Source organism: Salminus brasiliensis, chromosome 5 (assembly GCF_030463535.1).
Source record: "Salminus brasiliensis chromosome 5, fSalBra1.hap2, whole genome shotgun sequence".
Classification (NCBI taxonomy): Eukaryota; Metazoa; Chordata; class Actinopteri; order Characiformes; family Bryconidae; genus Salminus; species Salminus brasiliensis.
This window is the reverse complement of record NC_132882.1, coordinates 44,886,928-44,905,502: the sequence shown is the minus strand read 5'-3', so window position 1 is coordinate 44,905,502 and position 18,575 is coordinate 44,886,928. Positions and strand designations below refer to the sequence as shown.

Sequence of the window (18,575 nt, the reverse complement as noted above, 5' to 3'; positions counted from 1 at the left end):
TCTCTCTCTCTCTCTCTCTCTCTCCTCTCTCTCTCTCTCGCTCGACCGTGGGTGAGGAATGCTGTGTGAATCGCAATGGAAGAGACGGGGGCTTCCTCTGTGTGTTCGATGTGTTGGGTGGGCTCCTCTGAGCGGGGGGCAGCTGCAGTGTGTGTGTGTGTGTGTGTGTGTTAACAGCAGCTGTTTGCCCAAACCCGGCAGTCAGTGTGTGACGGGTACAGTCAGATGTGTTATATTAGGACCTCAATAAGCTGGGGTGTCAAAACTTTGAGCCGTGAACCACCCCTGAACACCCCCCCCAACCCCCCACCCCCCCAGTGGCACAGCTGTCCAAGTGTTGGTCTGTCCACTGTTACCATGAGGTTGTGGGTTCCACGCCCGATCGTGAGCGGGTATCCCAGCTCTCTCTAGGTGCATAGGATGTGGAAGTTCTGCATGTGACACTCTGGGCATTCAGATAGTTCTAGATACAACCTTCAAGACATGGCACTCTAGACCTGGTTAAGGTTCTAGATAAAGCACCCTGGGCCGTATGGTTTTAAATGCATCATGCATTTAGATCCTGGAGGTTCAAGAAATGGCACTTTTAGACTTTAGTTCTAGATATGGAACTGCAGACCTTTTGGAGGTTCTAGATATGGTATTCTATGTAGTAGATCTTAATATGTCACTATGTTTTACTAGATTGTTTGAGGTTCTAGATAAAGCACTCTAGATGCCTTCCACTTGACCTTGTGGAGGTTTGAGACATGACCCGCTAGACCTTTTGGAGGTTCTAGATATGGTATTCTATGCACTAGATCTTAATATGTCACTCTAGATTTCTTGAGGTTCTAGATAAAGCACTCTAGATGCCTCCCACTTGACCTTGTGGAGGTTTGAGACAAGGCGCTCTGTGCCTATGTGTAGATATTTGTCACTGTAGATCTTGTGGAGGTTCTAGATAAAGCATTCTTGGTCTTATGGAACCCGTAGATGCATCACTCTTGACCTCTGGGAGGTTCGGACATGGTATTCTAGGCCTTGTGACAGTTCGAGATATGACTCTCTAGATCTTGTGGAGGTTCTAAATATGCCACTCTGCCGTGTGAAAGTTCTAGTTACATCCTTGGGACGTACCCAGACCCTTCACAAGTAGATGTTCTAGATTTTAGATGAGATATGTCACATTTACAGCCAGGAATGTATCATAAACCTTCAAAAGGACATTTCTAGACCTTGTGGGCATTCCATATACATTGCTGGCTGTGAATGTGACATATCTAGAACCTCCACAAGGCCTAGAGTGCCGTCCAACACTGCAGTGGATCAAAAAGGTTGCTCCAGAGAGTCCTATTCTATTGGCAGTACTTCTCTCTACAGGGACTAGACAAGCTGTGTGTGTGTGTGTGTGTGCATTTGCACATCTGTGTCAGCAATGTGTGCAGCATAAAGTAGCTGAATGCATTCATTAGAAGGGGTGTCCACAAACTTTTGTCCATATACAGTGTATGCGAGCTACATTCAATTCTTTTAGCTCCTGAGTTTGAGCTGTCTCTCCTCCCGTCCTCCAGGTGGTGTATAAGCGTGCGGACATGGCCATCGGCTCCCTCACGATCAACGAGGAGAGGTCAGAGGTCATCGACTTCTCCGTGCCCTTTGTGGAGACGGGGATCAGCGTCATGGTCTCCCGTAGCAACGGAACCGTCTCTCCGTCCGCCTTCCTCGGTGAGTCCAACCTCTCAGGCCGAGCAGAAGTTTGATCACTGGAACCTGAAGCCCTGTTCCTCTCGACGAGACTGTGATGGACGAGTGTGTGGACGGAACCCCACTGTAGACATCAATCAAACTCAGCGTCCCCTGTCCAGACCGGCCGCTCCCGTCCCCGCCGCTCCCGTCCCCGCCTCTCCCGTCCCGGCCGCTCCCGTCCCCGCCGCGCTCGCTTCTGTTATTAATATGGCTCTGTCTGTTTCCATCAGCGACTGCCTTTCAGAACCTGATGATCAATATAAATACAATCATGTGGACGAGAGACTGTCTCGCTCTCTGTCTGTGTCATTATCTGTCTCTCTGTCGGTCTGTCTGCCTGTTTGCCACTCTTTCTGTCTGTCTCTCTGCCTACTTGTTTCTGTTTCTGTCTGTATATCTGTCTGCATAACATTTTTGTCTGTCTGCCTGTCTGTCTGTCAGTTGGTCTGTCTGTCTGTCAGTTGGTCCGTCTGTCTGTCTATATGTCTGTCTGCCTGTTTGTCACTCTTTCTGTTTGTCTGTCTTTGTATGTCTGTCTGCCTACCTGTTTATCTGTCTGTTTGTCTGTCTTTGTCTGTCTGTCTGTCTACCTGTTTATCTGTCTGTGTGTCTGTATATCTGTCTGTCTGTCTGACAACATTTTTGTCTGTCTGCCTGCCTGTCTGTCTGTCTGCCTAACATTTTGTCTGTCTGTCTGTCAGTTGGTCCGTCTGTCTGTCTATATGTCTGTCTGCCTGTTTGTCACTCTTTCTGTCTGTCTGTCTTTGTCTGTCTGTCTACCTGCCTACCTGTTTATCTGCCTGTTTGTCTACCTGTATATCTGTCTGTCTGTCTGCCTAACATTTCTGTCTGTCTGTCAGTCTAGGTCTAGCTAGTCTAGGTCTATCTGTCTGTCTGATCATCTATCTGTCTGACGTTCTGTTTGTTTGTCTGTTTTTCTGTCTGTCTGTCATTCTTTCCATCTGTCTCTCTGAATTTCCTTCTGCCTGTCTATCTGTACATCTGTCTGTCTGTCTACCTAACATTTCTGTCTGTCTGTCTGCCTGTCAGTCTGACCATCTATCTGTTTGACTGTCTCTCAGAATTTCCGTCTGTCTGTCCATCTAACTGTCTGTCTGTCAGTCTATGTGACTATCTGCCTGACTCTCTCTCTCTGTGTCTCTCTCTCAGAGCCGTACAGTCCTGCTGTCTGGGTGATGATGTTCGTTATGTGCCTGACCGTGGTAGCTGTGACCGTCTTCATCTTCGAGTTCTTCAGTCCGGTGGGATACAACCGCAGTCTGCAGAACGGCAAGAGTGAGTCAACACCACGCTTCGGTGCTGCGGCTAACGAGTATCTCTATAATTGATTCCTCTGTAGATTTGGGGTCGCCACGGTAACACAGTTTTAATTCCAAAACCAGGTGTAGCAGCACAATACTCCACATCAAACGTTACAAACAGCAAACGGTTAAAAACATGGGATTAAATACAGCTTTATTAATCATTAATAATTCAATTATTTGTGTTATTTAGTGCTAATAATCATATCGCCCCCTACACTTCCTGTAGTGTATTACAGTCTGTCAGAATGAGTGTGTGGATCATATGATCATTATAGAGCATTATAGAGCGCCCCCTACACTTCCTGTAGTGTATTACAGTCTGTCAGAATGAGTGTGTGGATCATATGATCATTATAGAGCATTATAGAGCACCCCCTACGCTTCCTGTAGTGTATTACAGTCTGTCAGAATGAGCGTGTGGATCATATGAACATTATAGAGCATTATAGAGCGCCCCCTACGCTTCCTGTAGTGTATTACAGTCTGTCAGAATGAGCGTGTGGATTATATGATCATTATAGAGCATTATAGAGCGCCCCCTACACTTCCTGTAGTGTATTACAGTCTGTCAGAATGAGTGTGTGGATCATATGATCATTATAGAGCATTATAGAGCGCCCCCTACACTTCCTGTAGTGTATTACAGTCTGTCAGAATGAGCGTGTGGATTATATGATCATTATAGAGCATTATAGAGCGCCCCCTACGCTTCCTGTAGTGCATTACAGTCTGTCAGAATGAGCGTGTGGATCATATGAACATTATAGAGCATTATAGAGCGCCCCCTATGCTTCCTGTAGTGTATTACAGTCTGTCAGAATGAGCGTGTGGATCATATGAACATAATAGAGCATTATAGAGCGCCCCCTACGCTTCCTGTAGTGTATTACAGTCTGTCAGAATGAGCGTGTGGATCATATGAACATTATAGAGCATTATAGAGCGCCCCCTACGCTTCCTGTAGTGTATTACAGTCTGTCAGAATGAGCGTGTGGATTATATGAACATTATAGAGCATTATAGAGCGCCCCCTACACTATTTTAACAACATATGAGTAAAAACACATGGGTGAAAACTTCGCTGCTGTTGCAGAGAGCTTCTTGGCATCACTGCCTTATCGGCGGGCGCATTGCTCATTAACTGCGCATACTAGCTCCTCACACGTCCCATAGTCCACTTTAATAATTGACTCCATTTCAGCTGACCTGTGTCCCAACCTGTCGACCTAACAGGACGAGCGAAGCCGTGAATCTGAGCGTCCGAGGAATTACACAGAAAGGCTAACAAGTACACCCACCTCCGCTCCCATCTCTGTGGATCAGTGTTTGATTGCTCTGCAGCAGCCAGTGCTGACTTTCACACTTTTCCCACAGTCCTCATGTATAATAAAAGAGTGCAGGAACTTCTCTCGCTCCCTCTCTCTTCCTCTCTCTCTCTCTCTCTCGCTCTCTCGTTTCTGTGCTAGTGCGATGCTCAAGGCCAGCAGAGAAGTTGTGGTAATGCAGTGTCATCGTCTGCATCCACACCTGTATTTGATTAGTGATCAGCACAGCTGCGTCTTCAAGCCCTTACGACAAAGACCGCCGAATATCTTGCACGATGGGGACTCCCAGGTGGCCCTACTGTCTAAGCGTTGTGATGCCACAGCCATACGTCACCAAGAAACCCCGAGAGCAGAAACGTCCTCACTCTAACTAGATGGGTGAGATTGTCCTCCCTCTTCCCCAAAAGCGAGGGCCAGAAAAGTATTTGGACGCAGATTGTGATATATATATATATATTTATATTTATGGTTATATATATATATATATATATATATATATATATATATATAAATATATAGTTGGAGTACAGGAAAGCTCTAAAGACGCTTGTGCCCAAGGGCTTCTCAAGGCCATGATCCAGGACTGCACAGGACCCGAGCACCCGAGTGTGTTCTTCTTGCCTGAGGCTTTCTGACTCTCTCTCTCTCTCTCTCTCTCTCTCTTACTTTTTTCCACTCCTAGAAGCCGGAGGGTCTAAGTTCACCATCGGTAAGTCCATCTGGCTGCTGTGGGCGCTGGTCTTCAACAACTCTGTTCCCGTGGAGAACCCCAAGGGCACTACCAGTAAGATCATGGTCCTGGTGTGGGCTTTCTTCGCCGTCATCTTCCTGGCCAGTTACACTGCCAACCTGGCCGCCTTCATGATCCAGGAGGAGTACATCGACACCGTTTCTGGCCTCAGCGACAAGAAGGTACGTCCGAGAGGCTGGCAGCACGGTGGGGTCAGAGAGAGGCCGCGGTGGGGTCCGAGTGTCTGTGACCTTGTTAATAATCTGGGTTTTCTTCTTCTTTCATTCATATGAAAAATATTCTGAAAATTGTAGATATTTAAAAATCTGTGTAGGGATGGGACAGGTAAGAAAATGGTTATTTTGACAAAATGTCAGTAAACTAAATCAGACTAAAATAAAATCAAATTAAATAAAATTAAATTTATTTTGACAAAATAAGTCAAAATCCTGAAAAAAATATGGAAGTAAAACAATAATGGAAGTAAAAACAATAAAAATGTTGAGAAAAATAAAAATACAATGAAATTAGAAATGTAATCGAAATAAGTGACATTCTAGTGGAAAAAGTCATAATTATTTGAACAAAAACAAATAAAACAAGTAATTATTTGGACAAAATAAGTCAAATAAATCCCAAACAAAATGTTATGATGATGTCAGAATGGTTTCAAAATTTACAAAATTATTTTTTAACAAAATCAACCAAAATCACAATATAGTAAGTGATTATTCTTAACCAATCAATCAATCAATCTTATAGTCAATCAGTCCAAGTAAAAAAATAAAAAAAAAATAAAAACGTTTGGAAAAAATTCATTATTTTACCAAAAATAAATACAAAAGTGACAAAATATCTAAAAATTACAATTAAATAAGTGATTATTGTTATGAAATCAGTCAAAGTCACAAACTAGATATAATTACGTTGACAAAATAAAAATAAAAATAACAAAATTAGTAGTAATTTCATCAAAGTAAGTACAAATCTTGGGAAGATTTTCATTGTCATTATTTCAACAGAAATCAATACAGTCCAATAAATGTAAAGTAATTATTTAAATAAACTGTATCAAAATAAGTCAAAATTCTAAATAAAATCACATTTATAGTGAAAATGACAATATAAAAATATCATTACAATTCAATGAGTAATAAAACATCAAAACACTTAAAAGTCTTGGAGATAAAAGTCATTATTTCTTCATTGCAAACACATAAGTAATAGAAATCCAGCCATTAAATTAAGTCTCTGTTTAAATAAACGAAGTCATTATTCTGAGAAATGAAAGGTGCCTGTTTCTCTGGCCTGCGTGAGAGGAGAGGATGATCGTTTTTTGAGCTGGTGGTCTCCTCACACTGTGGTGGTGCTGGAGCTCCACTTGCTCTGCACTGCCCAGGCGCCTATAGACCACCAGTGTGTGTAAGTAGAGTAAAGTAACTAGAATAAGAAAAAGAGTTCCAAGGCAAGTGTGTGTGTGTGTGTGTGTGTGTGTGTGTGTGTGTGCATGCTTGAGCTCGCACGGTTTTCATTATTCAGGGCACTGCGTGGATGTGGAGTGTAGAATCGATTTGGCTCATGCCTACAGAGACTTAAGCAGGGAGGCAGAGTGCACTCATCCAGCACACGAGATTGATAACACCGAGGGGACCGCGCGGATCAAACAGCCAATCAGAGCGCTGACGGAAAGGACACGTCTGTTCTCCCATGAAGCAAAATATTGTCGAGGATAAAGCTATTAAAGCGCTCTTCATAGACGCTGCTCACTGCTGTCAGTTCCGCAAAGGCTGAGGAATGCGCTTTCAATGAGGTGGGATTGCAGAGGGGGGCTGGGGGTTGCGGGACCCCCAAAGTTGGATATTAGTCTGAGAACTATGGTGGGTATGGATCATAAAGGCTGGCTTTCTCATTCTCGCCTGTGTATCGTTTTCAGTTCCGGCTCCAGATGCCTGTGCTCCGGTCAGATCTGCCTGCAGTAGTATTAAGCCCAGGCTGTGTCTCAATTGGCCCTGTGGTGCCTATATAGGGCACTTACTTTCTACACGCCCAAATAGTGACTGTAAGTCCAGCCGGGAAGTTTGTGGACACGTTTGTGGATTCTATGAATCTCACATGACTTTTCCTTCGACTTATTACACCCTTCTTGGAGCTTTTACGTTTTTTACGTTACCTAGTGCACTACTTAGGGAGTGTGGGAGAAGGGAACGTACAACGCGATTAGCTTTGTACGATGCTAACAAAAGATTCGGAATTGCATGGGGAAGCTAATGGAAGTGAGCATTAGTACAGTATTAACTTTATAGTAGAAACTACCTCCACCATGTTTGGAGGATGTAAAGCGGTGCTCTACTGCGCCCCCTAGAGGGAGCTTTAGGGAATACAGGAGTGAGTTTACGGTTCGCATAATTTGATAAAAGTAGTTGATGATGATAATGAAAACACAGACTTCAGTGCTGTGCCGATTTGAATTTAGAATCAAGAACCCTGGAAACATGGAACCCTCGGAACACAGAGATCCCAAAGCCTTGGCAGGCTAGAAACATGAGAAACTGGAACCGTGGGAGCTTAGAACCCTGCAAACCCAGAACCATAGGAACATAAAAATGTGGGAATCTTGAATCCTAAGAACACAGAACTTTCTAGAATCTAGAACATTGTGGATGTAAAACCTCGAGCACACAGAGGCCTGGCAACATAGAACCTTGGGAATCTAGAATCCTTGGGTACAAGGAATATTGGTGGCCAAGAACCCTGAAACATAGAAAGTTGGGAACCTATAACCCTGAGAACGTAGACGTTAAGAACATATGTACATATAGTACGTGTGTACTATTAGGTATAGAACCTAGGGCTTTAGGTATAGAACCTAAAGCTCTTAGAACATAGACCCTAGAACAGTGGATGCATAAAAACCTGCAACTATCTGATCTGGACATTGAACTTGGGTCATAGAACCTAAAACCCTCAGAACATGGATCTTAGAATATTGTGTCACTGAACCCAGAACCCTCAGAACATAGAACTTAGAACACTGGATGCTTAGAACCTAGAACTCTCAAAACATAAAACCTAGAACATTGGGTGCACATAATCTAGAACTCTCAGAACATAGAACTTTGGGTGCATAAAACCTAGAACCATCTGGACATAGAACATAGAGCATTGGATACTCAAAACCATGGGAACCCTTTGTAACCTTGAATCTGTGTAAGCTAGAACCCTGAAAACTTGGAACATTGGCTATATAGAACCAAAAAGCTTGAAAACAGAGCGTAGAACCTACAACCATTGACCTACAACCCTGAAAAAGTAGAACTTGATGAAATCAGAGAGAATCAGAGAACCCTAAATATGCAGAACTTTAAACCACAAACCTAGAACCTAAAATCTTTGGAATCCAGAGGCCTGAGAGCTTTGACCTGAGATCTCTCAGAGCATAGAACCTTGGGAACCTAGGCCTCTGAGAACATAGAACCTCCGCTCCCCTCCACCGTGAGCCGGGTTCTGACTGGCTGGGTTTCCTCCAGAACGCCAAAAACCCGCCCTAACCAGTCCCCTCTCTCCTCCCCTCAGTTCCAGCACCCGACGGAGCAGTACCCTCCGCTGAAGTTCGGCACGGTTCCCAACGGCAGCACGGAGAAGAACATCCGCAGTAATTACCCCGACATGCACCACTACATGATCAAATACAACCAGAAGGGAGTGGAGGAGGCCATCACCAACCTGAAGACCGGGTGGGTGCTCCTTCCCTCCACCCGCTCTCCATCTCTCCACTGATCTCATCCCTCACTCTGGTTCTTGGATCCTAACCAGACTCTCAACCAGCCCCGCCCGCCCCACCTCTCCACCCGGAAAGCCTGCTTTCAGTGCTGTCTGGGTTTTGATGTGTTTGCAGTTTCTCTCTCTCTCTCTCTCTCTCTCTCTCTGCCTTCAGCGGTAGTCTCTCGCTCTGTCTCTCTCTCTCACACACACACACACACACATTCCCCCCTAAGTCTCTGCATCGTGAGTCGCTAATCCATACAGTGTGGTTTTCCTAAGCCTGTCATTTGCCCCCCCCCCCCCCCCAGCCCCATGCATTCCCATTCTCTAATATGCCTGAAAAGCAGATGTTCCTTCTCTGCCTGCTGTCTCACTCTCTTCCACCCCCCCCCCACCACTCTTTCCCGAAACCCCCCCACCCCCACCCCCACCCCCACCCCCCCTGCAGTAAGCTGGATGCGTTCATCTACGACGCCGCAGTGCTGAACTACATGGCTCGTAAAGATGAAGGCTGCAAAGTGATGACGATAGGTTCGGGCAAGGTCTTCGCCACCACGGGGTACGGCATCGCCCTCATCAAGAACTCCCGCTGGAAGCGCCCGCTGGACCTGGCCCTGCTGCAGCTGGTGGGCGACGGTAAGCACCCGACCCAAGGCCTGACCCCTGTGTTGACTGGTGGTCAAAAGGAGGTTACAGCACATCAGGTTTTCCCCATCAGCCCCCGACTCCATGGCTGCTCTTAAAGAGAAACTCCACCCTTTTTTGCACATAGTCTGCATACGTCAGCGTGGATGTGTGAACAAGGTAATATGGTAATATGGGACAGTGTGTTATATGGTAATACGGGACAGTGTGTTATATAGTAATATGGTAATATTGGACAGTGTGTTATATCGTAATTATGGGACAGTGTGTTATATGGTAATATGGGGCAGTGTGTTATATGGTAATATGGTAATATGGGACAGTGTGTTATATCGTAATTATGGGACAGTGTGTTATATGGTAATATGGGGCAGTGTGTTATATGGTAATATGGGACAGTGTGTTATATGGTAATATGGGACAGTGTGTTATATGGTAATATGGTAATTATGGGACAGTGTGTTATATGGTAATATGGGACAGTGTGTTATATGGTAATATGGTAATATGGGACAGTGTGTTATATCGTAATTATGGGACAGTGTGTTATATGGTAATATGGGGCAGTGTGTTATATGGTAATATGGTAATATGGGGCAGTGTGTTATATGGTAATATGGGACAGTGTGTTATATGGTAATATGGTAATATGGGACAGTGTGTTATATGGTAATATGGTAATATGGGACAGTGTGTTATATGGTAATATGGTAATATGGGACAGTGTGTTATATGGTAATATGGTAATATGGGACAGTGTGTTATATGGTAATATGGGGCAGTGTGTTATATGGTAATATGGTAATATGGGACAGTGTGTTATATGGTAATATGGTAATATGGGACAGTGTGTTATATGGTAATATGGTAATATGGGACAGTGTGTTATATGGTAATATGGTAATATGGGACAGTGTGTTATATGGTAATATGGGGCAGTGTGTTATATGGTAATATGGTAATATGGGACAGTGTGTTATATCGTAATTATGGGACAGTGTGTTATATGGTATTATGGGACAGTGTGTTATATGGTAATTATGGCACTGTGTTATATGGTAATATGGGACAGTGTGTTATATGGTAATATGGTAATATGGGACAGTGTGTTATATGGTAATATGGTAATATGGGACAGTGTGTTATATGGTAATATGGGACAGTGTGTTATATGGTAATATTGGACAGTGTGTTATATGGTAATATGGTAATATGGGACAGTGTGTTATATGATAATATGGGACAGTGTGTTATATGGTAATATAGTAATATGGGACAGTGTGTTATATGGTAATATGGGACAGTGTGTTATATGGTAATATGGGACAGTGTGTTATATAGTAATATTGGACAGTGTGTTATGGTAATATGGGACAGTGTGTTATATGGTAATATGGTAATACGGGACAGTGTGTTATATAGTAATATAGTAATATGGGACAGAGTGTTATATGATAATATGGGACAGTGTGTTATATGGTAATATGGGACAGTGTGTTATATGATAATATGGTAATATGGGACAGTGTGTTATATGGTAATATGGGACAGTGTGTTATATGGTAATATGGTAATATGGGACAGTGTGTTATATGGTAATATGGGACAGTGTGTTATATGGTAATATGGTAATATGGGACAGTGTGTTATATGATAATATGGGACAGTGTGTTATATGGTAATATGGGACAGTGTGTTATATGGTAATATTGGACAGTGTGTTATATGGTAATATAGTAATATGGGACAGTGTGTTATATGGTAATATGGGACAGTGTGTTATATGGTAATATGGGACAGTGTGTTATATGGTAATATTGGACAGTGTGTTATGGTAATATGGGACAGTGTGTTATATGGTAATATGGTAATACGGGACAGAGTGTTATATAGTAATATAGTAATATGGGACAGTGTGTTATATGATAATATGGGACAGTGTGTTATATGGTAATATGGGACAGTGTGTTATATGGTAATATTGGACAGTGTGTTATATGGTAATATAGTAATATGGGACAGTGTGTTATATGGTAATATGGGACAGTGTGTTATATGGTAATATTGGACAGTGTTATATGGTAATATAGTAATATGGGACAGTGTGTTATATGGTAATATGGGACAGTGTGTTATATGGTAATATGGGACAGTGTGTTATATGGTAATATTGGACAGTGTGTTATGGTAATATGGGACAGTGTGTTATATGGTAATACGGGACAGTGTGTTATATAGTAATATAGTAATATGGGACAGAGTGTTATATAGTAATATAGTAATATGGGACAGTGTGTTATATGGTAATATGGTAATATGGGACAGTGTGTTATATAGTAATATGGTAATACGGGACAGAGTGTTATATAGTAATATAGTAATATGGGACAGTGTGTTATATGGTAATATGGGACAGTGTTATATGGTAATATGGTAATATGGGACAGTGTGTTATATGGTAATATGGTAATATGGGACAGTGTGTTATATGGTAATATGGGACAGCGTGTTATATGGTAATACGGGACAGAGTGTTATATGATAATATGGTAATATTGGACAGTGTGTTATATGGTAATATGGGACAGTGTGTTATATGGTAATATGGGACAGTGTGTTATATGGTAATATGGTAATGTTGGACAGTGTGTTATATGGTAATTATGGGACAGTGTGTTATATGGTAATATGGTAATATGGGACAGTGTGTTATATGGTAATATGGTAATTATGGGACAGTGTGTTATATGGTAATATGGTAATATGGGACAGTGTGTTATATGGTAATATGGGACAGCGTGTTATATGGTAATATGGGACAGCGTGTTATATGGTAATATGGTAATGTTGGACAGTGTGTTATATGGTAATATGGGACACTGTGTTATATGGTAATATGGTAATATGGGACAGTGTGTTATATGGTAATATGGTAATTATGGGACAGTGTGTTATATGGTAATATGATAATATGGGACAGTGTGTTATATGGTAATATGGTAATATGGGACAGTGTGTTATATGGTAATATGGGACAGCGTGTTATATGATAATATGGTAATATTGGACAGTGTGTTATATGGTAATATGGGACAGTGTGTTATATGGTAATATGGGACAGTGTGTTATATGGTAATATGGGACAGTGTGTTATATGGTAATATGGTAATACGGGACAGCGTGTTATATGGTAATATGGTAATACGGGTCAGCGTGTTTTATGGTAATATGGTAATATGGTAATACGGGACAGTGTGTTATATGGTAATATGTTAATATGGTAATACGGGACAGTGTGTTATATGGTAATATGGTAATATGGTAATACGGGACAGCGTGTTTTATGGTAATATGGTAATACGGGACAGTGTGTTATATGGTAATATGGGACAGTGTGTTATATGGTAATATGGTAATGTTGAACAGTGTGTTATATGGTAATATGGTAATACGGGACAGCGTGTTATATGGTAATATGGGACAGTGTGTTATATGGTAATATGGGACAGTGTGTTATATGATAATATGGGACAGTGTGTTATATGGTAATATGGTAATACGGGACAGCGTGTTATATGGTAATACGGGACAGAGTGTTATATGGTAATATGGTAATACGGGACAGCGTGTTATATGGTAATATGGGACAGTGTGTTATATGGTAATATGGGACAGTGTGTTATATGATAATATGGGACAGTGTGTTATATGGTAATATGGTAATACGGGACAGCGTGTTATATGGTAATATGGTAATACGGGACAGCGTGTTATATGGTAATATGGTAATACGGGACAGCGTGTTATATGGTAATATGGTGATATGGACAGCGTGTTATATGGTAATATGGTGATATGGACAGCGTGTTATATGGTAATATGGTAATACGGGACAGTGTGTTATATGGTAATATGGTAATACGGGACAGTGTGTTATATGGTAATATGGTGATATGGACAGCGTGTTATATGGTAATATGGTAATACGGGACAGTGTGTTGTCCTGAATAGTCAAAGCCAGTCTTTTATACGATCGTCAGTACTGTACTCTGTACTCGGCCGACTCAGGACTTCATGCCTCATGTAGAAGAATCCATTAGTAATCCTCGACTGCTGTTTGAATAAACATGAGTCTCTTCCAGCGACCTTACGGCCCTTCATACCTGAATCCAACCTCAATTTAACTGAGAGAAAGCCTGTGTGTTCCCATTAGACCCAGACAACCCAGTAGAGCCTTGAACTGATTTAATACAGCCTAATTGAGGTGGGTCTATGACTCTATTATGTCAGCGCGTGTGATAAGCCACGGCCCACTCCAGCGCACTCTAAAGGATTAGATTCCGTCGCAATTGTCCGACCACTAATGCTTTAATTGGCATTTCTGCGGCTCTCGGCACGCGTGCATGCGCAGTGACGGGGCGGCGGCGCGGGCATGCGCAGTGCGCTGCTTCGACTGGATGCTTTTGTTTGATTACCCTTTTTAATCCTCTTTGGTTTTCAGTGTATGTAGAACAAAGCCAAAGGAAAGGGTGGGAGCCTGAGCAAGTGTGTGTGTGTGTGTGTGTTGGTTTTGTGTGTGTTTGCCAGGTCCCTACTGTGAAAGCATCTCACTGTTGCCAGGTCCCATTAGCTAACACCACGGTTAAACAGCTAAACCTGGCATGACGGCTTTACATGTGAAATGAATAGTGACATTTGTAGTTCTTGTGGAGTGTGTGTGTGTGTGTGTGTGTGTGTGTGTGTGTGATGCGGTGCTTTGTGCGTGGTGTTATTTTGCTAAATCTGCCCTCGCGCTGCTGGTAAATCGCGAAGGAAGCACAATAGGTTGACGCTAATGACTTGCTGTGTACAGGTTGGGGGATTACGTGTTGTTTATTTGTTTGTTTGTTTGTTTATTTATTTATTTATTTAAGCGCAGGTTCACAGGTGGTGCTTCCCGGCGCGACTGCGCCCTCCCCGCTTCACCTGCGCGGCTGTAATCCTCCCCGTCCTCCTCTCTACCTTTGTGACTGTAATCCCTCGCTCCTCTCCTCCTTTTGAAGAGCTTCAGCCAGGCCCGGTTTGATGTGAGGAGTAAACCCTCCCCAGTACCGTCTGGATTAAAGGGACGGAGCACAGATTTCTCCCTCTTACCCGAGGTGTAATTGATCAGCCATGCCCTGCTTTCTGTGTCCACATTTGCTTTACTGCTGGAGCAACGAGCTAACATGCTAATGTTGAGATCAATGCTCACCGAAAATCTTAAGCCCTTATTTGAAGAAGGAATGAGGGTCTTTTCTGCACCTGAACACCTGTAATCCCTCCCGTCCTCCTCTCTGCCTGTGTGGCTGCTGTCCCTGTTATCCTATGGTAATATGGTAATATGGGACAGTGTGTTATATGGTAATATGGGACAGTGTGTTATATGGTAATATGGGACAATGTGTTATATGGTAATATGGGACAATGTGTTATATGGTAATATGGTAATATGAGACAGTGTGTTATATGGTAATATGGGGCAGTGTGTTATATGATAATATGGTAATATGGGACAGTGTGTTATATGGTAATATGGTAATATGGGACAGTGTGTTATATGGTAATATGGGACAGTGTGTTATATGATAATATGGTAATATGGGACAGTGTGTTATATGGTAATATGGGACAGTGTGTTATATGATAATATGGTAATATGGGACAGTGTGTTATATGGTAATATGGTAAAATGGGACAGTGTGTTATATGGTAATATGGGACAGTGTGTAATATGGGACAGTGTGTTATATGATAATTATGGGACAGTGTGTTATATGGTAATATGGGACAGTGTGTTATATGGTAATATGGGGCAGTGTGTTATATGGTAATATGGTAATATGGGACAGTGTGTTATATGGTAATATGGGACAGTGTGTTATATGGTAATACGGGACAGTGTGTTATATGGTAATATGGGACAGTGTGTTATATGGTAATATGGGACAGTGTGTTATATGGTAATATGGGACAGTGTGTTATATGGTAATATGGGGCAGTGTGTTATATGGTAATATGGTAATATGGGACAGTGTGTTATATGGTAATTATGGGACAGTGTGTTATATGGTAATATGGTAATATGGGACAGTGTGTTATATGGTAATATGGGACAGTGTGTTATATGGTAATATGGGACAGTGTGTTATATGGTAATATGGTAATATTGGACAGTGTGTTATATGGTAATATGGTAATATGGGACAGTGTGTTATATGGTAATATGGTAATATGGGACAGTGTGTTATATGGTAATATGGGACAGTGTGTTATATGGTAATATGGTAATATTGGACAGTGTGTTATGGTAATTATGGGACAGTGTGTAATATGGTAATATGGGACAGTGTGTTATATGGTAATATGGTAATATGGGACAGTGTGTTATATGGTAATATGGTAATATGGGACAGTGTGTTATATGATAATATGGGACAGTGTGTTATATGGTAATATGGTAATATGGGACAGTGTGTTATATGATAATATGGTAATATGGGACAGTGTGTTATATGGTAATATGGGACAGTGTGTTATATGGTAATATGGTAATATGATAGTGTGTGGGAAATTGGATTGAATTAGTGTGAATTAGATTTTTCCCTGAACTGTCCCTTTAATGCCATTGTATGATGTCACTGACTATAGAGATACTTTTTAAAAATTGATGTCTATGATCACAATTTCCACATTTCCACACCGGTGGTTGCCTTAGCTGTATCAGGAGTACGTCCTGCAAAGCAGAAGAGTAATGAAGGGGCAAAGGGGCCCTCGCTAATCCCCTGCTTAGCTCGCTCTAATGGGCGTTTTGCATTGAGTGATGCAGCGCCTCCAGAAGCGTCGGTGCAGCACGTCCCCATTCACTGTGGATTTAGGCAATAACGGATCTGTGGAGTTAATAAACCAGCAAATTTGAGTTTCGGAGAGCAGGAGATTTTCATAATAGTTTAATATGTTTTATTAATTAGGGTCGATTCAGGTATTACGGGCCTTACGGTCTTGGTGGTCAGTTTAAGCTGATGGGCTAATAGGCTACGTACATTAGAAGGACTATATCTGATGGGTAAAACATCCAATGAATGCTGTATACGGTATTATAAGGCGTGCTTAATAATAGGTCACAGTGCTTGGGATGGGCCTATTATCTCTCAATCCTGATAGGTAGGTCTAGTTACATGCATTATAAGACTTTATAACACATAAGAGAGCATTAGGTTGTAAGACAGCATATATATATATGTTATACACAGTTATATATTATATATATATATATATATTGTGAGCTTCAGATGTCTGCAGTTCTTCTGAAGAGCTTAGATGTTAGCTTGATGCTAATGCAATCGGCAAATTAGTGACTGTTTGGACTTTTAGCCTTTTATGTATGGTCTTTATGTATGCACAGGATCTTGGACGAGCGACCAGAGAACACCTAGACACGGACCAGCACTTCTTTTGGGCTCCTGAATCCACAATTTGGCTCAAAACCAAGCACAGCATTCAAGCAGCTCGTAGGTGGAGGTGCCATGTTTTTTTATGGGGTGTCCTATTTTTTTCACACGCCTGTAAGAAAGTGCTTTCTTCCCTCTCTGAAGCCCAAAGCTGGTGGATAATTGGCTATAAAAGTCGTGGTGAGCTGACCTTCAGGCCTAACCCCCGTGACGTCTGTGCCCGTCGTTCAGGCTGATAGGGGTTGAGGTTGGCGTCCCGGATTGGAGAGGGCGGCTAAAGGGATCAGCGCTGTAGGTCACACAGATGGCGCCATGTCTGGCCCTGGGCCCAGGTTAAGGGCCCGGCTGAAGCTCGCTCACTAAAATGTGCCCACTTAACCGTGCCCGCCTCCCCGTGCCAACCCGCACCCACGCTGCCAAACAAACTGAGTCATGCCAAGGCAGACCGAGAGGTGTGTGTGTTTAGTCTTACACACCTGCCGGGCTTGGCTTCGGTGGAGGAGCTGTTTGCCATGGCCGCTGGCCGGGAATAGAGAGGCTGAATAGGGGAAGGCTTTCTGAGCGATGCACCACAATAGTCAACAGACCGGGTTTTTAATCTGTAGGTGCAGGACCTGTACTTTCTGCTCTCAGCAGCTGTGTATAACAATGCGTTAAAGAAATCAGGCCTCAGAATACTGACTCTTCCTGGCTTTTCCCTCAATGGAACAGTCTTATCACAATATACCAAGATGTCGTCGCATGGACTGAATTAGGGTGCTGGAAGGTGTTCATGATGGAGGTTAGCTGCTCTATTCCTCTGCCTATCCCTGGTCTATCCCTCTGCACCACTCGCCGGAGTCGTCATTACATCGATGGCCCAAGGGGCGTCACTTACGCCGCTGGGAAGCACTCAATATTCAAAAAGTCCTTCACTACGGCAGCTCTGGCACTTCCTACGAAGTTAGCAGCCTCACAGATTCTGATACCCTGATATTGTTGGGTGTTCTTGGATGTTATCATTGTTAGCTTTGCTCTCAGCTGCTTAGCATGCGTTGTTCTAACCGTGGACCTTCTGAAGGTCTAGTTTTGGTAACAGTGGACCTTCTGAAGGTCTAGTTTTGGTAACAGTGGACATTCTGAAGGTCTAGTTTTGGTAACTGTGGACCTTCTAAAGGTCTAGTTGTTCTAACCGCAGGCCTTATAAGGGTCTAGTTATTGTAACTGTGGACCTTCTAAAGATCTAGTTTTTGTAACTGTAAACCTTCTAAAGGTCTAGTTGTTCTAACTGTGGACCTTCTCAAGGTCTAGTTGTTTTAATCGTGGACCTTCTAAAGGTCTAGTTTTGGTAACTGTGGACCTTCTAAAGGTCTAGTTGTTTTAATCGTGGACCTTCTAAAGGTCTAGTTTTGGTAACTGTGGACCTTCTAAAGGTCTAGTTGTTCTAACCGTGGGCCTTCTAAATGTCTAGTTGTTTAAACCGTGGACCTTCTAAAGATCTAGTTTTTGTAACTGTAAACCTTGTAAGGGTCTAGTTCTTCTAACCGTGGACCTGTTAAGGGTCTAGTTTTGGTAACTGTGGACCTTCTAAAGGTCTAGTTCTAACCGTGGA

The 18,575-nt window shown here is 42.5% G+C and overlaps 1 protein-coding gene across 3 annotated transcripts in view; it reads left to right on the top strand.

Annotated features, from left to right (window-relative positions):
• grin2db (glutamate receptor, ionotropic, N-methyl D-aspartate 2D, b) overlaps positions 1-18,575 on the top strand; it is a 91,358-nt gene that overhangs the window by 61,980 nt on the left and 10,803 nt on the right. For all 3 annotated transcript variants that reach the window (XR_011979744.1, XR_011979745.1, XM_072680607.1), the window contains exons 9-13: positions 1,554-1,707; positions 2,899-3,024; positions 5,061-5,290; positions 8,682-8,842; positions 9,319-9,506. Coding sequence is in view for 1 of the 3 variants with exons in the window: in XM_072680607.1 (XP_072536708.1) it covers positions 1,554-1,707; positions 2,899-3,024; positions 5,061-5,290; positions 8,682-8,842; positions 9,319-9,506 (859 nt within the window). In the remaining 2 variants the exon portion in view is untranslated. The remainder of the gene's footprint in view (positions 1-1,553; positions 1,708-2,898; positions 3,025-5,060; positions 5,291-8,681; positions 8,843-9,318; positions 9,507-18,575) is intronic.